This window comes from Periophthalmus magnuspinnatus, chromosome 22, assembly GCF_009829125.3.
Source record: "Periophthalmus magnuspinnatus isolate fPerMag1 chromosome 22, fPerMag1.2.pri, whole genome shotgun sequence".
Lineage (NCBI taxonomy): Eukaryota > Metazoa > Chordata > Actinopteri > Gobiiformes > Gobiidae > Periophthalmus > Periophthalmus magnuspinnatus.
Genome location: NC_047147.1, coordinates 23,374,700 through 23,399,532, shown reverse-complemented (window position 1 = coordinate 23,399,532; position 24,833 = coordinate 23,374,700). Strand labels below are relative to the sequence as shown.

Genomic DNA, 24,833 nt, shown 5'->3' with positions numbered 1-24,833 from the left:
ATAAAACATCATTTATTTTTACATTTTAATTATCAAACACAAAACCAGTGGAAAAACAGGAGAACAATTACCTTCTTAATAAATACAACAGAAATAAACTAAAGCAGTAGTTTGACACAAAAACTACAACAAAAAATGCATGTCCCACAATCCCACAGGCCGGGGTAACAACAGGTGCGTTCAGTCAGAGTCATGGATCATTCTGAGAAGGTTTATTCAAATCTGATTGTTCTAGACTTGTGTCCAGTCATAGCAGGAAAAGCAGACAGGAGCCTTGGAGCTTAAAATTACTTCAGACGCATTTGGTTAAGTTTTAGGTTTTTTTTTAATGAAATCTGATTATTTGACTTCTGTCTGGGTTAAATGTCCTTCGTGATCATAAGCCTCACTGCTGTGTGTGATCAATGAAATCAAACCTGACTAAAAGCATTTGAAATTAGAAACATATTGGACCCAACAATATGTTAATGAATCTAAACTGTTAAACAAAAATGTAACTCCAGGAAAAAATGTACAAAGTATAAAAATGAGTCATAAAATGAAACGTGTCATATTAAATTAACTGTATAAATGTAAAGCTCCAGTCTCCTCAGGTTCAAAGGCATTTGTAACAATGGGAGTTTCCTGAGGTCAAATGACGAGGACACGTCTGCTTTTCTCAGTGATATGTGTCTTTTACATATTTACACTCGTCTTTTATATAAAAATACATTTTGAAATGCGACAAATGGAGCTTTAAGGCCGAGATGTTGAGGTTGGCTAATGGTTTTAAAGTGTTGAAGAAATATTTATTTTAAATCACTTGCAGCTTTGTTTTTAATGCAATTAATTTGACACAGGACCAAAGTCCTTTAAGATTTCATAGTTTGATTTTTAGAGCTGCAGTTGCATGCTCTGAAAATCAAGCATGTGTGGAGCCCATGTCCACTTCAGCCAACACATTTAATCAACATTTCATCTATTTTAATAGGAGGATTTTGTTTTTCCTTTTGTTAATATTTAAACAATAAAACTTTTTATTTCACCTAAATCTCAAACGGACAATAGAAATGTAGGTCATGTCATTAAAGTCAAGTTTTATTCATCCAAGCCTGCTCTATTTGAGGTCACATTTGGGGTCAGATTTCAGGACTTTTCTATGAGACTAACTCAAATCTAAAACTGGACTAAAGCAGGCCCAAAGCAGGCCCAAAGCAGGCCCAAAGCAGGCCCAAACCTTTAGTCCCCAGTTCTTGCTTCCCCCTTCTGGGCCCAGTCTCCTGGCCTGGTCCAATTTCCCTCCTCAGTGCCTGGAGCGCTTGGCTGCAGGCTCCTCCTCTCTGGTCTTCAAGCCGATCTTCTGGAGCTGTGAGTGAAAGTACTGCTGCAGACGGAGTCCGGCTTTGGCCTCGTTGCTTTGGCGAGGGTTGTACTGGAGACAGTTTGAGAACATCAGCTCCACATCGGCCATGAACTCGGCTGGAACAGACAAATGTACCACTCTTTTACACAACATGCAGAAAAAGACAGTACAGAGACAGAACAGGGATATAACAACTAAAGAGCCAATCAGGAGCGAGGCTGTTAAAGGCAACACCCCTTCCTGGCTTAGCAATGCTGTCAATCAAACCTGTTGCCAATGCTAGTGGGAGTGACCTTTATGGTAAGAATGACAAGTCAGTTACAGAGGAGCCATGGTTTTTCACATGTAAAGTGAATTGGAGCCAGAGGCGCACCCATGATCCCTTCCTGTTTGGAACGTGGCGGGTAGCAGGTTAGCTATGCCCAGCTGTATAGAGTCTATGGTTGTAACATGGACCCATGCAGACGGGGCATCTGGTTTAATCAAAGTAAGCAGGCTATAGAATACTTCAGACTGCAGCAGACCGTGCATCATAGTTAAAAATAAGAGGCACCCTGTCACCAGGTTGGACCAGTGAATATTCAGCCAGGTGAGTATAGACAGGTGTAGACAGGTGCAAGGTCTACCTGTTGAGTGGTATTCACAGTTGTTAACCTTCTCTCTGATGGTGCTCAGAGCAATTGGCCGCTTCACAATGTCGTAATAATCTGGAACCTGAAATCACAAAGTTTAACTCTTTATTGTTTATTTTAGACCCAGTCCAGTCCCAGTCCAGGTCCTGTTGTTCTAAAAGAGTGCAGTCTATCCTCTCACACAGTAGTATACACAGGCAGTAGTGTGACAGTACTGAGACAGACTGGACTCAGAGGATTCATACCTCAGTGAGTACAGACAGTAGTAGCAGTTATAATAGTAGTAATAATAATAGTAGTAATAGCACATATATATTTGTACCTGAGTGCGTGACACAAGCTTCATAAAAGGCCAGCTGTCCTCGTGTCTGACCAGTTCCACTGTGAGGAGCTCGCAGGCTGACAGCTCGTGCACACCCTGATTTCTCCCAGAGGACCTCCTGCACCCCGAGGAGAGTCCAGAAGAGAGTCCAGAGGAGAGCACAGGGCGGGCTATAGAGGGGGCAGGGTCAGGCTGGCTCTGCGGGCTGGTTTTGGGGGTATTCCTTGGGGTGTTCTTGGGGGTAGTCTTGGGGGTAGTCTTGGGGGTGTTCTTCCCGTTGTGTGTGACTTCGAGGCTGAGGCGGGCACTGCTGCGGCTGCCTGCTCTGGGTGGAGCTTTGGACGAGGGCGGAGAAGCCTTCTTACTCGACAACCTGAAGGTGAACAGGAAGTTTCTATTATCAAGCCGTTTCAGATCAATACTGTGGTTTACAATGAAAAAGAAAAAATCACGATATGTGTGTTAAAGTTTAATAACAAAAACAAAAAGTCACAAATAAACCAGCTTTGAACCCACAACCCTCACATTCAATCTCTGTGGTGAGCAGAGTGACTGACCTGGAGGCAGGTTTTGGTGCAGACCCAGTGTTTTTGAGTGTGGCCTGTTGGATCCTGGACGATGCCAATTGGTTCTTTCCCTTTGGAGGCGGGGCTGAGCTTTTCTTGCTGCAAACAAAGGCTCATTAGAATCACCTCCTGTTTGAGAAGGACAGGTGAGAGTGACAGATCAAGGTGACATTTGCTCTCACCTGTGTCAAACACCGAACCACAGACTGTATAAATGATTGTACTATGTGACGGCCCCTCAACGTTCAGCTCCAATTGAAGCTCATCGAGGCTAGGAGTTATAGCAGCTAATCTGGAGCACAGTTCCATATTTGGAATTCCAACCGTGAGTATCATAGCAACCAAAGAGCCAATAAGGAGTGAGGCTGTTGAAGACCACGCACTTCCTGTCCACACCACTGGTTTAGCAGGGAGCAGGCGCTTAGCAAGGGTGTCAATCAAACTTGTTGCTAACAGTGGCAAGAGCAACGTCAGGGAAAGAAGAGGCCTGATTTGTCTGTTATTAATCCTATCTTCATTTAAGAACAAAATAGTAAATAAAAACCCCATGATCATGTAGAGCGGGTTAATTCGAACAAAATGCAAAATGACGAGACTGACAGCCGGAGTTACAGAGAGAGGCCACAGTTTTTACAGAGAAAGTGAACTGGAGCTAGAGTCAATGGAGCTAGAAGAGCACCCATGATCATTTCCTGTTTGGAGCGTGGCGGCTAGCAGGTTAGCTATGTCCAGAGATATGTACAGGATATAATCCAACCTCACCTGGACCTGCTCCTCTGACTCCTCCCCTCTCCTTACTTCCTCCCTCCACTCTCAGACTCATCTCTCCATTTCTTCTCTCTCCCTTTCTCCCTCCTATCTCTCACCTGGGGGGTGGGCTGTCCTCCTCTTCCTTCTCTTCCTCTTCCTCCACCTCCTCTTCACTGTCATCTGTCTCCTCCTCCTCTTCGCTGTCCTCCGTCTCCTCTTCTTCCTCCTCCTCTTCGTCGATGGAGGATCTTGTCCTAGACGGGATTCTGCTGGACCTCTGTTTGGGTTTGCAGTCGGGGCAGAACCAGTCTCCGCTCGGGATCAACTACAGGCACAAACATCATGTTTTAGTAAAGGTTCAGATGATGTCATTGGTTCAGGTTGTAACAGGGCAAGTTGTGGAGCATTGTGTCCTTAAAGAGGAGGGATTATTCTCCCATGTTCTCCGTGGCTGCATGTCACCCATGCTCCCACATGACAATTCTCCAAAAATATAAAAAAAACATCATACAAAACTGCAGAAAGCAACTTGACAAAACTGATGTGCGGTTTCATTAGGGCAGGGGTGTGCAAACTTTTCTCATTAAGGGCCACGTATAAAAACATAGACAAAGCTGAGGGCCGATTGAGGGCCTTAGACTGGTCACCAATACAGTGAATACTTCAAATCTGTGTGTTAAACTGAACCACTAGAGCTTTATTCATGCTTAAATCCTCAAAGGGATGCATTAAATATTTGATTTTAGAAATATACAGTAAAAAGTACTGTTTAAGGTAATATGGGCCAATTCACGTAGAAGCTTGAGGGCCGAGAAAAATTGGTCTGAGGGCCGCATTTGGCCCCCGGGCCGCAGTTTGGTCATGCCTGCATTAGGGGATGCACGCTGATTGTCTTGTGATAGTGCTCTGAAGGGGAAGTGACTTAGCAGAGAGCAAAAGGAAGTAAAACACCCTTTACCGCCCCATAGAGGTAAATACCCCCCCTCTTGTGCCTGAGTCTTGGCATTCACCTTGAGTTTGGGTCTTAAACAGTGTGTGTGGTGTCCCCGGTCGCAGCCGTCGCACAGCAACATGTTGTCTGCGTCTCCTTTCCTTCGACAGATTCGGCAGCGAGCATTTAACAGAGAACGAGACCAGAGCACGGAGCGCTCCAGGGTCGACAGGTGCACAAACACCTGTCACAGAGGGGAGAGAGGGTGAGACGCTTTAGGGGATGAGCACAGGTGAGACAGGTGACTAGTTGTTTAGTCTGAGTCAACCAAAATGTGTATTTGCCGTTTTATTTCAATGGTCAGGATTTCTATGAGACAGCAGAAAGGAGTGAGGGAGTGTATTTGTCTGTGAAAAGTCAGATTATACTCATGATTCACAAGTGTAATCTGTTTTTATTTAAATACATCGTTTCCTTGTACTTTTTTCTGCAAAAACAGTAGTTTATCCATGAGCTCCTCCTGCAGGTGTAGTCCTGTGAGTGCAGTTTGGGTCAGATACAGAGATACAGAATAGTTCTGAGAGCTTTTGCCATGCCCTCTTTTTAGTCAACCAATTGATTGGCAACACTTGTCTTTAGTCGACTACAACCATACAAGCGATATGGGCAAGAGGTTCAGGTGGGTGTTACCTGTGACAGACTGGAGCAGAAGCTCAGAGACTCTCTCCACCTCTCCAATAGAGACCTGCTCCCACGCCCGCTGTCACTCACATCTGTACACACACAGATACAGAACAAGTATAAGGCCATATAGACTAGTATACGCTGGACCACTATGGAACCTACTACCATTTAATGTGGAAAATCACAGTATATTGTCTAAAGAAAAAGTCTTTTTATTATCATCGTGGTATTGAGATCAGTATCAAATATCGAGTCTGTGCCTAAGTATACAGTTTAATAAAGGAGTATGGCATCACTGCTAATGAGTGTAGGAGGGCATCTAGGTAAAACATACCATCACTGGCCTGGTTCTTCTTGGCCTTCTGCTCCTTCTTGAAATCCTCTTCACCTGTGCAGGGTCAGAGGTCAAGGGTCAGCTCCAGGTTTTACTCTGATGTAAATGTTTAGTGTAAAAGTATTTACCCAGAGGAGGTTTGAGAAAGCGCCTCTCAATCCCTCGTTCTATCTGACCCAGAGCAGCCGCCAGGGCCCTGACGCTGTGGCTGCCCACAGATGAGGCTCCGAGACTGGGGACGAGCAGAGAGTCATGGGGGGGTCAGGTCTGGAGATCACCCGTTTATAAAAGGTCATACAAACACACTCACCAGTCAGAGTCCACCTCCATCAACTGGTCCTCACAGCTGTTAATCAAAGTGTGGTACTGACCCGCCTCCAGTGCCACCCTCCACACCTGTCGCTCTGGCACCTGCACGCACACACCGGGTTTAATCATAGTCACTACTCACCTAAACCTTAACTGAACCTTAATCTAAACCCTAACCTAAATCCTAACCTTAACCTAAATCCTAACATTAATCTAAACCCTAACCTTAACCTTAACTTAAACCCTAACATTAATCTAAACTTTAATCTAAACCTTAACCTAAACCTTGACCCAAACCTTAGTAAAAGACGAGGTTAAATCTGTCAATATTCCTGTTCAAGGAGGGACTGTCTTTCCTAACAAAAATAACTTCTTTAACTCCCCTCTCAAACCATTTCTTTTCTCTGGCTAAAATCTGTACCTCACCATCTTCAAAGGAGTGGTTAGTGGCTTTGAGATGGAGATATATGACAGACTGGGGTCCAGAGGAGCTCTCGTGATGGTGTTGGTACATTCTCTTCTGGAGTGGCTGTTTAGTTTCTCCAATGTAACGCTCACTGCACTCTTCACTTCACTGAATGGAGTAGACTACATTACTTTGTTCATGGCTCGGGACTTAACCTAAACCCTGACCTAAACCTAAACTTTAACCTTAATCTAAAACTATTTCAAAGGACCTGTTTGTATGCATGAACAGATCAGAGAGAGTCCTTTTAGGTTTAAACCAACAGGATTTCAACAATGAAGCTAGCAACCCAAATGAGAGTCATGTGAGGCTCATTCTTCTTTCTGAGTAGATGATGTCCAATGTTTTTGACATCAAAAATAAATCAACACAAAGTTAGATTTGACCTCGTATCTAGGGTCACAGAGAAGACGAGTTCATAGAATTTAAAATGTAAATCTTATATACAGATACTTTAACCCATGCTGTTGATCTAAACTGACTTTGAGTGACCCCAGCGTGCCCTGGTAGACCCGATCCTCAATGTCCAGCAGCAGGTCTCTGAGTTTGGCCTCCATCACAGACTCCGCTGTAGTGCACTCTGAGAAATGCTGTTCCTCTGAAACACACAAAACAGTCAGATTACACCTGACTCTAGGTCACATCATGGGCGCTGCACACGCATAAGCATCGGATCCTATCGTCGCCGATAGAGCGCGGTTGTGGACTTTCCAGCAGCGTAACTCCGCGCCCAGTCGTGCTCTCATGTAAACTCAAACAGCGTCTCAAAGCGGAGACATGGGGCTATCTAAATATTTTACCGTCATTACGCTAATCTGCCTCTGTTGTCCCTCGAAGGTGACGAATGAGAGCGTGGGTGCTGCGGGGATTTTCCCAGTCATTTATTCGATGCGTAAAAGAAAAAATACGGATGGATGTGTAAAATAGAAGTACCGATAGTTGTGTGAAAAAATGCAGTAAATTCTGATACTTTGTTTAACATGTTTTTTATGGCTATAAAAAAGACAAAACCGTAATCAACATGATTAGCTCTGTTATCGCTTTCAAACAAAAAGTTTCAATTTTACTCCTGGCTCCTGTCAGAAGCTACTGCCCGAACTATGCATCCCTCACTGATTCCATTCAGTGCAAGTCATCAGAGCAGTAATCATCATTCAAGTATTTATGAACATGTAGGAAGTTCAATTGTGTTGTGCAGTATTATCTCATGACGTTGTGCAAGGTACATCAAAATGCACTGTACATGTAAGAATTCATAATACATTTACAAATAAATATATGTTTAACATTTTTGTATTAGGTGGTAGATCTTTCAGACACGATCATTTTAAAAGTAGCTCACATACTGAAAAAGTCTGAGCACCCCTGCTCTATAGTAACCTGTATCTATGGGCTTGACCTCTGCCTGCTCTGAGATCGGCGGTGATCAGCCCCCGATGCACGCATGATGTGCAGTGCATTGTGGGAAATATACTGTGCTGAGTACAGTCTCCTCTGATGCATCCCCAGTAAAATTGGTGGAGCAAGGATTTCCAGTAGACTTTGGATTGGAACATCCGCCTCAGCCCCGGGCCGTGTCCTCCCTCACCTGTCAGGGGCTCACCTGTGTGGCTGTACTTGCTCTCCTCACAGGTCTGTAGCACTGTGGTGATGCGTGCTCTCTCATTCAGTAGCGCCTCCCTCAGGCCGCTCTCTCTGTGCCCGCGCGGGTTCAGACTCTGCAGCAGCAGCTCCAGATGGTCTACAGACGAGAAGAACCACCAGCGGGGGGCGCTCTGGGGCAGGCAGGGGGCAGGGGTGGGGTCTGAGGCCTCTGGGGCGGAGTCAGGGCTCTGAGGGGCGGAGTCCCGGCAGATAGGGGCAGAGCTGGAGGTAGTACTGAGGAAACAAATGAAAAAGTTGCATCAGAGAGAATAAACTTGAAAAATCTCACATCAATCCCTATGACTCTCCCTAAAGCGCCTGACTGAAACCCAGTTGAACCTGAGTCTGGTCCTCTGGAGCGCACACACACGGGGCCCTCTGGAGCGCACACATGGGGCTGGGCTCAGTATGTGGCTGAGGCTCTCGGCTGAGGGCTGTATGTGTGGCTGAGGCTCTGTCAGCTTCTGATCTACTGTCATCAGTGGGAAATTAGATTTTTTATTTTGGTAAATACAAACGAGAGTAAAGCTCCTGTTTAAAGGTGTGGACTTACAGGCAAGAATGAACATGTGCTGGATCTTGTCCCATGTCACAGCTAAAAGCAAAATCACTAAAAAATAAGCGAAATGTCCTATTTTTGTGAGTAAAAAAAATGTGTATCTCATTTAAACTATAGGCAGGGCAATTTCACTCTAAAATGCCTCCCTTAGGGGTTGGATTTAAACTCAGGAGAATAAAGGCCCAGTGTTTTTAACCAGAAACATCAAATGTAAAATAGCTTCTGGAGTCCAGATGAACCGCCCGTGAACAGATGCAGATGTACTGAATTTTAAGGGGTTAAAACTGTCTAAAAATAACTTGGACTGATCAGAGGTCAGAGAGGAGCAAAATCAGTGAGCACAGCATTTTGAAAACACACAGCTATCTTTTATAGTGATGGCATGATGTTGATCTCACACTCCGCTTCTCAGCGCTGACTTACCTGACTCCACCCTCCTCCATCTCCACATCCTGTGAACTGCCGTTACACACTGTGCTCTGGGCACACTCAGTGACGCCAACCTCAGGCCGGGCCATGTCTGCGGTCAGTCCGAACGTGTCCTCCTCCACAAACAGAGCAGACTGTGATGGGAGAAGCCAGTATTTACGAAACCAGCGATCTCTGCCCAAAGGAAGCAGCGAAGTGCAAGAAGAGGCTCTGTGGAGTCGAACCAGCAACTCACCCACCTACAACACAAACACAGGTGAGAATAGAGAGAGGAGTAGTGAGCTAGAGGAGCAGAGAGCCAGAGGAGCAGACAGGAGCACAGACCTTCTCCTGTTCCTTCTGGAGTTCTTCTGGAGTCAGTGGGACAGGTTTGGAGTCAAGCCCTTTCTGAACATCTGTGACAACACAATGACATGTGTTACACCAGGGACTAAACCAGGGACTAAACCAGGGACTAAACCAGGGACTAAACCAGGGACTAAACCAGGGACTAAACCAGGGACCAAAAAAAAAACAGGCACTAAATCAGTACCTTTGTCCTGGTTCTGCTCGGGTTTCTTGAGCCCTGGAGTTGGTTCTGGTCCAGTTCCATTCACACTGTGGACACAGGGAGGATCAGGGCGAGTGTGTTAAGGTGTACAGAGGAGAGAGGTCACAGGTCAAAGGTTAGGATTCCTGACCCCAAAAACAACACAACATTGAAAGCCTTATGGTGCGTTCACACTGGGGTGCCAGGGGCGTCGAGTTTATATGCAAAGTCTATGGTGAACGCACTTCCTGGCTGCCCTGCGTTTTTGTGGCACGTTTCCAAGTCTTCACGTGTTGGAAAACACCATTTGCGAACCCAAAGCCTCAATAGCCAGAGCTGAAAAGGCTGCACTTTTGCCGTTTGACTCACAGCGTCAACCAGTCAGAGATTATGCTCCAGTGATTTAGCGACATCATTATCCAGAAAAAATAGACTGACATCAGCGACAAACTAGTGGCAACTTAATTATACTGGGCGCACTGACTAGTTTAAAGGCTAGTCATGAACCCAGACACACCGCTGACGAGCTGATCGCCTCTGTTGATGGGTTTTATGTAATAAATACACTAAAGACACTCTTTCAACCTGGTCTGCCCCCGTTCACAAAGACATAGGGAAAACAAAACATCCAAAGGCACCTGCAGACCACAAAAGATGCCCTGGAGTCATGTCAAGTATTTTTCTTTTGTCCTCAACTGCAAAGGTGTCCAAACTAGAGGCTTCCAACTAGAGGCGTCCAACTAGAGGCGTCCAACGCATTTTTGACCTCCCAATCTGAACTGGTGCGTGCAGGTGCGTTTTAGATGTTCTTGGGCTTGTGTCTGTACCTGATGTTCTCTTGTTCTCGGAGCTTGTCCTCCTTCTCCTTCATCTTCTGCTCCTGCTCCCTCAGCCGCTCTTCTCTCCTCATTCGAACTCTGAAAACACAAATGTTAAGTCAGACTGTTAGTGTACAGTTTTATGTGTCTCCTCTGTTATTGTATAGGTGTGTGTGGCTTCTCTGTTAGTGTAAAGGTGTGTATGGCTCACCTGTAGGCCGCCTCCTCCTTCTCTCTACGGTGCTGTTCTGCTCGTATCTCTCTCAGCTCGCTCCTTGCAGTCTTCTGCTCGTCCACACAGTCTTCGATCAGGTCTCGGCTCAGTCCCAGAGTGAGGAGTTTTCCCACCAGAGCGTTTAGGATCTGCAGCTTCTCCCCTGCACAAGAGACCACAGTTGAGAGACTGGGGTCGAGATCATAGGCTGGTCAAACAGGAAGTGAGAGAATGAGAATTCCAAATAAGGACCTTGGCTCGATGAGCTTGATTTGGAGCGGAACGCTGTGAGTGACATCAAACTCACTTAGTCCACTTGTTTACACAGTCTGTGACTTGGACTGAGGTAGACACCGGAGTACTCCTGAGTTTCTGTAGTATCTCTCTAAGGAGCTCATACTCCTTACTAATAGTAATATCAGTATCAGCAGTATCAGTAGTATCAGTACCTGGCTGTAGGTCGTACACTGCCGTACTCCGTAGTTTCTGGAGTATTTCTGGCCTCATGCTTCTCAGCTCTGCGCAGGGATCATCTTTGGCGTCGGCTGATAGAATCTTCAGTCGGAGGATCTCGCTCAGGGAGCAACTGTCCAGGTCCAGATGTTTCAGGCTCCGCCCTTGGTGTAGCTGTGACCATGCCCCCGCTGCCATTGTCATGGCAGCCAGAGCAGAGGAAGCGGAGTCAGGAGCATCATCCAGGGCCTCTGATAGGTCTGAAACACACATTAGAGTCTTCCTGTTTAAATCAGACCTGTTGTTCAAACTATTCTGTTCAGATGACCATGTTCTAGTCGTTTCTTCTCATTGAGCCATGTTTGAGTAATCTTAAATCTTATTTTCAAAACTCCATTTTGCCAATCTACTCCCCATTTTTGCCCACTGTGACTTACACGCCCACTTGGACGTAAGCACTTCCTCCTCCAGTTTTATTTTCTTAATCGTTGATAATCATTTTGGTACAAATGAAAAAAAATGGGCTGCGATGTGTGATGTACAGCTATCCATAGGGGGTGCCGACAGCATGCAGCGTTTTGCTATGATGACTACAGTTTTCTGGAAGTGAGCAGACTTATTTATTTTATTAAGTTGTTTTAGATGAATATTGTGATTTAAAATGTGTAAATTATAACAATGATCCACAGGTGTCAGAGATGAACTACAGAGACAGAAGAACAATAGGGATGATTGAAGTCCATCTGTCCAACTTGCTCAGAGAGTTACCCGACTCCTCAGGGCGTCGCTCCTCATCTTCATCTGAACTCTGGAAAATGGCTGACAGGAAGAAGAAGAGCAGCTCGCACAGCGGTCCCTCAGGGTCTGAGCCCACCAGCGCCTCCTCTAGGACCTCTGTGGGATTACACAAAAACCATCAGCACCAAACACATTCAATATTATTACACTTGACAGTCTGGGCTTCATGACACATTTGGGCATGTGCAGATCAAAATTACTCATATTCTCTTCTGACTCAAATTGGAGAATGACACTGTCTGAATGTCCACACTCTTCCTACAGGGGGCCCCATTTAGGGGTCAGACACTTTTAGTGGTGACTGAATGTCCAGTGAGTGAAAAAATAGTGCACTCAAAATTTTCCACAAAGGAGTGCATAGTGGTCACTAGGGGTAAATATAGACCACAATGCATTGTGAGAGTTGGAAAAACACCAGTGTTCAGAGACAGGTCTTTAACTGAATGAATAAAACACTCTTAAACAAACCATTATGGTGTAAAGCTGCTAGTGTTAGCCACTTTAGCTCAAGCTGTTAACAGAGCGATCATTTCAACATCTCAGACCCCACACGACCCCTGAGCCTACATGACCCCTGAGCCCACACAGCCCCTGACCTCACCCAGATTGATGCCGTCTGGAAACTCATCCTTCAGCTCAAAGATTTCTCCAAAGGATCTGAGGAACTCAAGAACCATGAGAGCTTCTCCGAACAGGTGAGTGGGGAGGCGTGTCTGCACCGGGGAGGGACGGGGCAGCTCCTGAGGAGAGGAGGAAGTAGTGGAGACAGGTGGGAGACAGGTGGGAGACAGGTGGGAGACAGGTGGGAGACAGGTGGGAGACAGGTGGGAGACAGGTGGGAGACAGGTGGGAGACAGGTGGGAGACAGGTGGGAGACAGGAGGGAGACAGGAGGGAGACAGGTGGGAGACAGGTGAGAGACAGGTGAGAGACAGGTGAGAGACAGACAACAGTGAAATAAAAAAAACGTGGAGTCATGAAGACTTGGCTAATATGAACATTTCCAGACCAAAAGGATGAGTCAGCAGCAGTTACAGAGAGGGGCCACAGGGGGGCTGGAAGTGCACTCATGGTCACTTTCTATTTGGAACCCGGTGGCAAACAGGTTAGCTATATCTATTTATACACTGCCTGGCAAAAAAAAGTCATCACCAAAAAAATAGGTAACACTAAAATATTTGGTTGGCCTTTAGCTTTAATTATGGCACACATTCGCTGTGGCATTGTTTCGATTTCGCTTCTGCAATGTCACAAGATTTATTTCCATCCAGAGTTGCATTAATTTTTCACCAAGATGTTCCACTGATGATGGCCGAGTCAGATGCTGCACAAAGCCTTCTCCAGCACATCCCAAAGATTATCAATGGGGTTAAAGTCTGGACTCTGTGGTGGACAATCCATGTGTGAAAATGATGTCTCATTCTCCCTGAACCACTCTTTCACAATTTGAGCCTGATGAATCCTGACATTGAATACATTGATGCAATAACCTGGTCATTCAGTATATTCAGGGAGTCAGCTGACCTCATTCTTTGAGCACAGACTGTTGCTGAACCTAGACCTGACTAATTGCAGCAATACCATACCCATTTGCTTGGTTAAATCCAGTGACTTTTTTTTTTGGCCAGGCAGTGTACATACAGTCTATGGCTAGACCCCGTCCTCAGCACTAGACCACATCAGGAGCAGTGGTGCCAGCCTGGTCCTGGTCCTCCTCCAAGTTTTAACAGTGACAGAGTATTGAACCCAGGACGTCATCACTATGAGTCACCTGCAGGTCATCACAGTCCAGGTCTTCTGTGGGTCTGCTCAGCTGTTTGAGCCTCTCTGCGTATTTCCTCTTCTCCTCCTTCAGCTTCTCTCGCTCCTGAAACACATTTACACAACGGGGCCTTAGACCGGGGCCTTAGACCGGGGCCTTAGACCGGGGCCTTAGACCGGGGCCTTAGACCGGGGCCTTAGACCGGGGCCTTAGACCGGGGCCTTAGACCGGGGCCTTAGACCGGGGCCTTAGACCGGGGCCTTAGACCGGGGCCTTAGACCGGGGCCTTAGACCGGGGCCTTAGACCGGGGCCTTAGACCGGGGCCTTAGACCGGGGCCTTAGACCGGGGCCTTAGACCGGGGCCTTAGACCGGGGCCTTAGACCGGGGCCTTCATGTGAGCTCCATATTCTAATGGTGCATTCACACCGGAGTATCAAAAACATGTTGGACGCCCCCAGTTGGACGCCGTGGACACACGTCGGAGAAAAATATCTGACACACATCCAGGGCATCTGTTGTGGTCTGCAAGTACCTTTGGATGTTTTGTTTTCCCTTTGTCTTTGTGAACGCTGACCAGGTTGAGAGAGTGGCTTTAGTGTATTTATTATTCCATAAAACTTATCAGCGGAGGCAATCACCTCCATGGCGGCGTGTCTGGGTCTGTGACTAGCCTTTAAGCCAGCCGGTGTGTCCACCAGTATACAGTGGGAAAAGATGAGAGGCCTGTAATTTTCATCATAGGTACACTTCAACTATGAAAGACTGGGGGGAAAAGATCCAGGAAATCACATTGTAGGATTTTTTTTTTAAATTAATTGGTAAATTCCTCTGCAAAATAATTATTTGGTCACCTACAAACAAGAAAGATTTCTGGCTCTCACAAACCTGTAACTTCTTCTTTAAGATGCTCCTCTGTCCTACACTCCTACCTGTATTAATGACACCTGTTTGAACTTGTTATCAGTATAAAAGACACCTGTCCAAAACCACAAACAAAAACACAGGACGCTCAAGGCGCTCAGGACGCGCGTCCACAATAGACTTTGCATCTAAGCTTGATGCCCCACACGCCCCGGTGTGAGCGTACCATAATGCTATTACCTCCTCAAAAACATACCTGGAGTTGTGTTTTGTTTCATTGACATGTTTGAGTAACCTTTTATTGATAGTCTGTCTATATCTCAAAAGCTCAAAATGCTCTCTTCCAACTTGTGATGTCATGAAGTGGTAGTTTTCAAGTTAACAGCTCCTTTTACCGTAAGTTCAGTAGAGATGGGAAATTCCTGGGAAATCCTCCAAATGATTCTGGTGAAGGTGTATGAAGTTTGAAACACAATGGAGCACTTCCTGTATTACCACAAGACATCACACGATGGTACAGAGTGTTGTTTAAGAGAAGTGTTAAGGTTTGTGTGTTAAACATGTGAATGAAACAAAACACAACTCCAGGTCTGTTTGTGATGAGGAAAAAACATTAGAACTCCTCTCTTCTCCTCTGTAGTGTGTTTCATTTCATCTCCTTCTCCTCCTCCTGTGTCTTTACCTCCACTCTCATCTCTCCCTCCTCCTGTCTTTACCTTCTTTACCACTATGCATCTCTCTCCCTCCTCTTCTATCATGTGTTTTTGCCCTCTTTCTCCACCTTCTTCATCTCTATCCTCCTCTCATGTCTTTTTACCTTCTTTCTCCACTCTCTCCTCCTCCACCTCTCTCATGTGTCTTCATCTCTCCTCCCTCTTCCTCTCATGTGTCTTTACCTCATCTTTCTCCACTCTCATCTCTCCCGCCTCCTCCTCCTTCGCTCTCATGTGCCTTTACCTTCTTTCTCCATCTCTCTCTCCTCCTCCTGTGTCATGCATCTTTACCTTTCTTCTCTACTCTCTCCATCTCTCACATGTCTACCTTCTTTCTGCACTCTTCATCTCTCTCCTCCGCTCTCATGTCTTTACCTTCTCTTTCTCCACTCTCTTCATCTCTCTCTCCTCCAGTCTCTTCTGCCTCAGTTCTTCTCGGATCTTCTTGAGGTTCTCCTTGAGGCTGATGCGCTCCTCCTCCTCTCTCCTCCGTTTCTCCTCTTTCAGTTCATCAATCTTATGCTGGATTTTCTGAAGAGCAACATCACGCATATGCTTTAACCTCCTGTTCCTCCTTGCTCCTCTGCAGTCAATCCTTCTCGGCTCTCTTCGTCTCTCTCTCCTACTCCCTTACTGCCTCGGTCCTGTAGTGCTTCTTCCCTTGTCCTTCTCGGCTCTCTTCGTCTCTCTCTCTCTCTCTCCTCCCCCCCCTCTCCCCTGTAGTGTTTTACATCTCCTCCATCTCCTCCATTTTACCTTCTCTGGTCTCTTCATCTCCCTCCGCTCCTCCCCATCCTCCTCCCCATCTTCATCCTCCTCCTCCTCACTCTCCTCCTCCTCCCTCTCCTCCTCCTCCTCCCTCTCCCCTGTGGTGTTTACCTTCTCCTTCTCGGCTCTCTTCATCTCTCTTTTCTGTTTTTGATTTTCTCTGGCCTTCTCGCTTCTCTCGTTCAGTCTATGTTCCTCCACTCTCCTTCGTTCATCCTTCTCTTCTTTCTGTCGTTTTCTGTCTTCTTTTGCTCTTTCCCTCTTCTTCTGGGCCATATCCTCCTTCTGCTGCACCAGCTTCAGCTTTTCCTCCATGGCCTTCAACTGAGAGAGCGCCCCCTGTGGACAAAACAGAACTGTGTAAAAACTGGGGTCTAAACTGGTGTTTACTGCTGTATGAATTACCTGCCCAGGTGAGCTCTTGGAGGAGGAGCTAAACACTGGAGGTTCGTCGGGGAAAAACTGAGTGAAGTTCAGGTCTGAGAGTCTGAACTTGGAGACTGTGGAGGACTGAAGAGAGAGAGGTCAAAGGACAGGCACAGGGTTAGCATTTATTACGTTGTGTGTTTAGAGTCTCAGCCATAGACTGTGTGTGTGTGTGTATATTATATATATATATATATATATATATATATATATATATATATATATATATATATATATATATATATATATCTGAACCTAGCTAACCCGTTAGCTGCCGCATTCCAAACAGTAAGTGATCATGGGCGGGATTCCACTCTATCGACTTCAATTCACTTTCTCAGTAAAAAGGGTGGCCCCTCTCTCTGTAACTGCTGCTGTCAGACTCGTCATTTTAGTCCTAAAATGTCCGTATTAACCTGCTCTACGTGATCCTGGGGTTTTAATTTCATTATTTTGTCCTAAATCAAAATATGAACATTTATAACAGACCAATCAGGCGCCTTCTTTTCCTGAGGTCACTCCCGCTAGCATTAACAACAGATTCAATTGACAATGTTGTTAAGCACTCACTCTCTGCTAATCTAGCAATGCAGGCAGAAAGGGGTGTTGCTTTCAACAGCCTCGCTCCTGATTGGCTCTTTGGTTGCTATGATACTCTCAGTTGGAATTCTAAATATGGAACTGGGCTCCAGACTAGCCGCTTTATTTGTTAGCCTTGATGAGCTTAATTTGGAGCTATGAGTGACTCGTGTGGCTGTTTCAAAAGCCTGAGGTGTAATTCCTCAGTCTCACCTTGAGGACAATGGCTCCATTACGCGGCTCACAGTGGTTTTTGAAGAGCAGCTTCAGCTTCTCTCTGGACACAACGTTCTTCCGCCGACTGAAACAACAACAAAGCTTCATACACACAGCAGGGGGCGCTGTCTGGAAACACTGTTAAACACATGCAGTCACTACAGTTATAGCTGTACCTATACCTGTATGTACTCTGTAAATCTGGGTGGCCCAGACAAGGAGAGGTGTTCAACTGCATGAGGTAACAAACAGCAGGGGAATATCAGACGATATGTTTGGACATGTATCAATTGTTTAAAAAAAAAAAAAAAAAAAAAAAAAAAGGTTTATTAAGCTTTTTTTTTTCTCCCATTTTTTCTTCCCTCATCAAAACATCAAGCGATCTCTCCTGGGCCCGATTCAAATTCTTAGAGTTAGCAGTGCGAGCTTGTGCATGGGTCCGCCCACAAGCCTAGGTCACGCATTCTCCCACACGACAATTCTCCATAAATATATAAAAACATACATAGCAACTTGACAAACCTGATGTGACGTGCAGTAGTTTCATTAGTGGGACGCAGCTGATTGTGTTGTGATGGTGCGCTGAAGGGGGAGTGAAGTAACATATTCCCTTTTTAATACCCCATAGAAGTAAAATACCCAGTAAAGTAAGTAAAATGTGCAGTATTGGTATCGGTTCCACGATATCAGCCGATGTCCTGGTTGGGCCTTTTACTAGATGTAATACAATGATCTACAGGCAAATGTAGATCTGATGGGATTTAATGAGGTTTGAACTTTTATTCCTACAAAGATGTTCAACAGTTTCTACATAAAACACAATTGGGTCCATTTTGTCCATGACGGTTTAGATGTAATTAAAATGCCTTTTTCATTCAGGTATTGACTCCTCTGGATCCATGTCTATGTGGACTAGTCTGACAGATTTTCAGTAGAATTTGAATCTGATTGTTTAGCGCTCTGGGAGATCTATGTGCAAGTAAATGTAGTGAGACACAGCCTTGAGTGCTGTTGGTGCATGTAAACAAAGGTCGACACAGAAGATGGCTGTGTAATCCCTTTGTCATCCAGTTTTGATCCATCGTAAAAGCCAAAGTTAAATCTGTCAACTGGACAAAAACTTGGAGTGTAGTTTGTGTGAGTGACGTTTCGCTGCTCATCCAAGCCGCTTCTTCAGTTCTGGTCAGATTGCTGGTGGACACTGCCTTATATCTATCTGAACGGAGGGGCTACCTATACTGAAACTGTAAAATGCTATTGTTTACAGTTTCAGCCTTAATGAGCCTTAATGGGATTCTTTGTTTCCCTTGTTTGCTTTGGATCTGAGGATGGAGTTATATATGGGGGACAGGTGATATCTAAGGGTGGGACTGTCATTCCTAACAAACATTGCTTCTTTAATCCCCTCTCAAACTTCTTTTCTCTGACTAAGATCTGTACCTCACTATCTTCAAAGGAGTGGTTAGGGTCTTTGAGATTGAGATGTACAGCAGACTGGGGTCCAGAGGAGCTCTCATGCCAGTATTGGTACATTCTCTTATGGAGTGGCTGTTTAGTTTCTCCATTGTACCGCTCACTACACTCTTCACTACACTGAATAGAGACCACATTATATTACGGTATTTATGGTTCGGGGTTTTGTCCTTTTGGTGAACCAGTTTCTGTCTTCAATTGTTTGTAGGTTTAAAATAGTTACGCCTTTCCTTCTAGGTTCAGATACACTGTTGTCCTGTTTTTTAGCTCTCTTTGATCTACTGAATTTTGGATATCCACAAGCCGAGAGGGCTTCCTCAACGTGTTGTTCCTCCTTCACTTTTCCCTTTGTGTTTGTGGGCACCATTTGAGCCCTGTGTTGTAGTGTACAGATAACTCAGTTTGTGCTTCAGTGGATGGTGTGAATCAATCAGCAAGTATTGGTCAGTGTGAGTGTCTGGGTTTTCTGCCCATTAAGCCTGAAACCATAAAAAAAATTAATAAATGAATAAAATGAAAAAGAGGCCTGGATGAGCAGCGAAACATCTTCACTCCTACAACTTTTTGTCCAGTTGACAGATTTAACTTTGGCTTTTACGATAGGTAGGCAAAGGAGGAGCTGCTGTCTGTGCATGTAAACATAGTGAGACACAGTAGGGGGCACTGTCTGACCTGAGCTGAGCCGCTTTCACTGTGAACGTCTCGGCCTCTCCACTCAGTAGTTTCACAGTGTATCTGAACACAGAGGGAGACAGCGGCTTCCCACGCTTACTGCAACACACAAGAACATGCTTTTAACACACAAGAACATGCTTGGAACACAAATGGAACAAATTTACTGCAACACAAGGGAACACGCTTATAACACATGTGTACAGGTCAAGTATCCCTGTCACACACACACACAGTGACAGATGTGGGGTGTTACCCATTGACGTGAGGGGGAATGCTTGGCTCCTCTTCGTCGCTGTCGCTGATGACGATGGAGTCTTCCTCGGTCTTCATCGTGGAACCGTTGGCACTCGAGTGAGGAGAGAGGACCTGCACAACCTGACACGCCACTCTGTAACACAGCACAAGACCGGGTCTGAACCAGGACTGAACCAGGACTAAACCAGGACTAAACCAGGTGTAGGGTGTGTTACCTGTTGCCCCCTCGGGTGCTGACGTCCACGTTCTCTCCAGGGAAGTACCGCTCTCTGCAGAAGCCATAGACATCCTCACAGAGCTCAGACAGACGTTTGCTCTGGCTTTGCTTCACGAGGAGCAGCAGAGGTCTGAGTAGAACTTCAGGGAAGTTCTGAAGACTGGACCGGGCCCGCCGCTCGCTCTCTACCGCTTCCAGGTACGTGAGTCCAGCTCGGCCCGTCAACGCACAGCTCCAAACCAGACTGTTACAGAGGATGGTGCGCTCGAAGAACTCACTGAGGGACAGAGACAGGGTGAGAAGGTTTAGAGTAGGACTAGACCGGACTGTACCAGGACTGGGACTGGACAAAGACCAGTCCGGGAATGAACAAGGACAGAAAAAAGTCTGAACTAAAATTAAACCGGGACCAGGACTATAGCTGGACTAAGCCCGGTCTTAAGCAGGAGGGCCTGATGAAAATAATGTAATAAAGTCATATTTTTGGTTCTGGATGAGTGACAGGTGCGTACTCCACTAAGGCCTGCGCACTGTTAGAATTATACCGCACTTGTGATTACTTTTATAAACTAAATACACTTCTTCACTCTTTTGACAGATACAGCTCTGAGTCAGAGGTCATGCTAAAAACCAAAAGGAGCCGTTTCTGAGTAATCTGGAGTCTCGAAGACGCCTGGCACAGTTCGGATCCGCTCGGGTTTGTCCGGAGCCCGCGGCGGGAGAGCGGTGTTAGCCCGGGATTAGCTCCGGTCCAGGCTAACTCTGCCCCGGTCCCCGACAGCGACAGCTCCCGAGCCACGGACACTCGCTTGAACCACTTTTAGCGCACTTTAGAGTCGGGTTTTGTCGGTAAAGCCTGTGCTTGTGCCCGCTCCGCCGTTCGCTGCGCTCTCGCCTTGTTTTGTCCGCTTCGGGACACTTCGGAGCCGCTTATCTCGGAGCTAGCGCCGCACCGGCTCAGGGCGGTCTGACAGTCGGGGCAGGTGCCTCTCTGCCCCGCTAAGAACACGTCCAAACCCCGGTGTGTGGACAAGCCGGTGCCGGGTCTAACTCCCGGCCTAACTCAGACTAAAGCAGGACTAAACTCAAGAGAAGCAGGTCTCGGGACTCACTCGTAGTTTCGGAAGATCTCGTGGGTTATTTTACACAGAAACACCTCCTCGTGTGGGTCCAGGTCCGCGGGAGGTTTCTGCCTCACGAAGGGTTTTCGGTGGAGCAGAGGCATCTCCGGCTGCGGGCACGAAACCGGGCTCAGGACCGGGCTCGAGGCGGCGACACGAAGCGGGATTCTCGGCTCTTTGTTACAGATAATCTGCCCACCACATGGAGCAGCTCAGACCCGCGGCTCCGCGCTCTCTCCGCCGATAAAACTGCGTCCTCACGCGGCTCGGTCCCGTCCTCTCTGGGTCCACGGACAACCGACAGCACACGGGCTCACACGGACACGGGAAACGGGTCGAATCGGGCACTTTCAGCGGCTGAACCGGGCTCAAGTCCCGCGGCTGTTGACCAAGTTTTCACACAGTTCACGGACACGCGGAAACGAGAGCTCCCACGGCCCAAAACCGAAACTACAGCGACACTGGCGGCTTCACAGTCAAACACACATGTACCGCAGGGATATATTTCACTTTCACAAACTAACTCTACACATTTACATTCACTCTGGCGGTTTGACTCATTTTTATATATCTTAATAACAATAACTTTTGTTTTCTGTTTTGCACATGATTCTCTCACTCTCTCTCACCTTTACGTAAGAGTTTTGCGCCTTTACGTAAGAGTTTTTCATTTATGTCTCGTCACTTCCCTTTATGCAGTTTTTTCCTCCTTTTTTATGGTTTTATTCGTGTTTTTGTGTGTAAATTTGCGAATTCCGACCGAGGCGCGTGACAGTGAAGTTTCCGCGCGCCGTGAGTAAAAGGGTGGGGCTTGGCTGACCTCCTCTGTACTGATTGGTCCACTCTGTGACGGTCGCGGGGCCCGACAGTGACATCATCAAATATTAACGTAACAGAAAAAAACACCCACCCCTCCTCGGCCTATTTCCTATTTCCTCTGCTCCTCTTCTTCCTCCTCTCTTCTCTGCTCCTCCCAACTGCTCCTCTGTTCCTCTTCTCTGACCCTCCTGCTTTCCTCAGACCCACTCCTGTCCTCTGCTCCTCTCCTTTGACAATTTCTTATTGAATATTTTGACACTTTTTTTTTAATTCTATAGAACTAGAATGATGTCTTGATGTTATGATGGTTATTATGATGACGGCTCACTTTAAACAGACGGAGGAGGACCACACACGGCTTCATACTTTTATTCACATGAAAATCATAAAAAAACACACAAACATGAAACTGTACAGAGGTCACATGATGAGGCCTGTCCCAGGAGCCCTGCCTTCCTCCTGATGACATCACCGCGGCCCCAGGAGCCCCGCCTTGGCCGCCAGTGCCTCATTCTGTTGGATGTGATACTCCTGGAACCTCATTGAGATCCTCTGGGTCATCTTCAGGTACTTTTGTAGACATGACTCCGAGCAGCTCGACTGGAACAAACAAATTCAATTGGATTCAAATTCAAGTTTATTTCTATAACACAATTAAAACAGCACATTACAACAGTCAGCAAAAAAAATCTACAGATACACGACACACAAGAACAGAACAATGCAACACCTGTATGTCCTGTGTCGTGTTAAATGTCAGAGAGAAGAGTTTGGTCAAGTGTTAAATGCCAGGAAAAAAGGTGGGTTTTCAGTCCATTATGAAACTGCGTTAAAAACAGAGGATCTGACAGGCAGAGGGCGCTGTTCCATAGTCAGGAACTGGTCAGCTGACCTCAGGGCTCTGGGTAGAGTATAGGGCTGCAGTAACTCCCTTGGATAAAGAGGACCCATAGACTGCACACATTTAAACACAATCAAGAACATTTTGAATTGACCCGATATGAAAAAAAAAAAAAAAAAAAGAATTAGAATAAACCAGATGCCATGTTATTAATCACATGGCATTTAGTCCTGTCCTCAGTCATGTGATGTGAGGGTCGAAAGCTGTGAACGTGACGCTGCATTCAGACCACCCAAAGGCCTGGTCAGTGTGGGAGGAGGAGGGACATTAAACTAATACTATGGTTTATCATGATAAAAAGGGTCCACAATAATCTTTTGTGGGACATTTCATAAAATCGTGAGAATTGCCAAACAAAGATAATGTTTTTTACATGAGCAGAATGTGCAGAACAAACGTACATCTCCTGATGATCTCTTCACTGTTTAAGTATGGACACTGTTCATAATAGTAAAGTTAGAATTATTCATATCAAGAAAATATTTTAACTGTTTTTAAACTTGAATAATTATACTGAGATCATAATTAATTGCAATTATTTTGGCCATGATAATCGTGACTGGTGTAATTGTGGTGGTGTTATAAATGACATGGTACCTCCTCTGGTTTGACGTCTCTGGTGGTGAAGTCTTTGACACAGTCCATGAAGCAGTTTTCTGTCACTTTGTTGTAGGTCCCCAGGAACTCTTTAAACTGAAACAAACCGCAGGATGTGTTAAGGAGAGCGCCACATACAGGAGATGTGTGTGCACTGCTCTAGGCGTGCACAGGTGTCTTTAAACCTCACCTGTTTGATCTGATCCGACTCAGACACCTGCACAGCCATGGCTCTGACACTGGGACACAAACATGCAAGATTTTAGGACGGACAGTTTAGGATTCAGTGGCATCACCGATGTCTTCTCTTTAATGTGTCAATAGGCTCCTAGTTTCTATAATAAACATTTTTACAGCACAGTTGTTGGAAGTGACTTGTGAATTGTCTGACTCTGTAACTGTTTGACCCAGTGGATAAAAATCAATCAAATCAGCCAATACCGACATGTTACACATTTTCAGCCGTAAACATGATGAAAGACAAACCAGTCGTGTTCACAGCGGAAAAGGTTCTAACACTGTTTTTGATGCTGGGTGGTTTTCTGATTTAGTTCCTGATTTAGTTCCTGCTTTAGTTCCTGCTTTAGTCCTGCTTTAGTCCTGCTTTAGTCTTGCTTTAGACCTGCTTTAGTCCTGGTTTAGTCCTGGTTTAGACCTGGTTTAGACCTGGTTTAGACCTGGTTTACACCTGGTTTAGTCCCGGTTTAGATCTGGTTTAGACTTGGATTAGACCTGGTTGAGACCTGGTTTAATCCTGGTTTTTGACCTGGTATAGTTCTGGTTTAGACCTGGTTTAAACCTGGTTTAGTCCTGGTTTAGACCTGGTTTAGTCCTGGTTTAAACCTGGTTTAGTTCTGGTTTAGACCTGGTTTAAACCTGGTTTAGTTCTTGTTTAGACCTGGTTTAGTCCTGGTTTTTGACCTGGTAGAGTCCTGGTTTTTGACCTGGTTTAAGTCTGGGATAGTCCTGTTTTAGACCTGGTTTAGTTCTGGTTTACACTTGGTTTATTCCTGTTTTAGACCTGGTTTAGTCAGATTTGGCTGCAGAGGCTAATTGATGCTAACAGAGGCTAACAGCTAACACGAGTTCCCGCTGTTTACGTCAGAAACGTCCCGTTCTTTCGCCGCTTAGCTCCGGACCCGGTACAGCCCCGTGTGGCCCGGGGCAGAACCGATCCAGACCCGGGGCAGAGCAGTTTCGGGGCGAGTTCGGGTCCAGTTTACCTGAGTCTGAGCCAAATCCACGATCTGATCCGTGACCGTGAGAAGGACACGTGAGAGTGGAGAGACAGCGCCGCACCGTGGACACGGAGAGGAGGACACGGAGAGGAGGACACGGAGGAGGATACAGAGAGAACACAGAGAGCAGGAGGAAATATCTCCTCTTTAATACCCCATAGAAGTAAATACTCCCTCTTTAATATGCCATAGAAGTAAAGTATCTCCTCTTTAAAACTCCATAGAAGTAAATACCCTCTCTTTAATATGCCATAGAAGTAAAGTATCTCCTCTTTAAAACTCCATAGAAGTAAATACCCTCTCTTTAATATGCCATAGAAGTAAAGTATCTCCTCTTTAAAACTCCATAGAAGTAAATACCCTCTCTTTAATACCCCATAGAAGTAAATACCCCCTCTTTAAACAGATTCCTCTGAGGTGCATTTGGACTT

The 24,833-nt window shown here is 45.8% G+C and overlaps 2 protein-coding genes across 2 annotated transcripts; both read right to left on the bottom strand.

Moving 5' to 3' along the window:
* baz1a (bromodomain adjacent to zinc finger domain, 1A) lies at positions 1 to 21,302 on the bottom strand. Its single transcript, XM_055231060.1, has 29 exons — positions 20,839 to 21,302; positions 19,725 to 20,003; positions 19,508 to 19,642; positions 19,252 to 19,350; positions 17,104 to 17,191; positions 16,291 to 16,395; positions 15,997 to 16,224; positions 15,493 to 15,648; positions 13,551 to 13,646; positions 12,382 to 12,520; positions 11,751 to 11,876; positions 10,979 to 11,242; positions 10,527 to 10,692; positions 10,325 to 10,414; positions 9,501 to 9,565; positions 9,293 to 9,363; positions 8,963 to 9,207; positions 7,940 to 8,214; positions 6,819 to 6,934; positions 5,872 to 5,972; positions 5,690 to 5,793; positions 5,562 to 5,615; positions 5,234 to 5,316; positions 4,623 to 4,787; positions 3,729 to 3,937; positions 2,854 to 2,961; positions 2,297 to 2,669; positions 1,969 to 2,056; positions 1 to 1,458 (listed from the first exon to the last, which is right to left on the bottom strand). The coding sequence occupies exons 1-29, from the start codon at positions 20,949 to 20,951 to the stop codon at positions 1,283 to 1,285; spliced, it is 4,317 nt and encodes a 1,438-aa protein (XP_055087035.1). The 5' UTR covers positions 20,952 to 21,302; the 3' UTR covers positions 1 to 1,282.
* A 723-nt stretch (positions 21,303 to 22,025) lies between these two features.
* On the bottom strand, positions 22,026 to 24,462 carry timm9 (translocase of inner mitochondrial membrane 9 homolog). Its single transcript, XM_055231068.1, has 4 exons — positions 24,388 to 24,462; positions 23,355 to 23,403; positions 23,165 to 23,260; positions 22,026 to 22,266 (listed from the first exon to the last, which is right to left on the bottom strand). Exons 2-4 carry the CDS (start codon positions 23,391 to 23,393, stop codon positions 22,135 to 22,137), a joined length of 267 nt encoding a protein of 88 aa, XP_055087043.1. The 5' UTR covers positions 23,394 to 23,403; positions 24,388 to 24,462; the 3' UTR covers positions 22,026 to 22,134.
* Between the last annotated feature and the right edge of the window lie 371 nt (positions 24,463 to 24,833).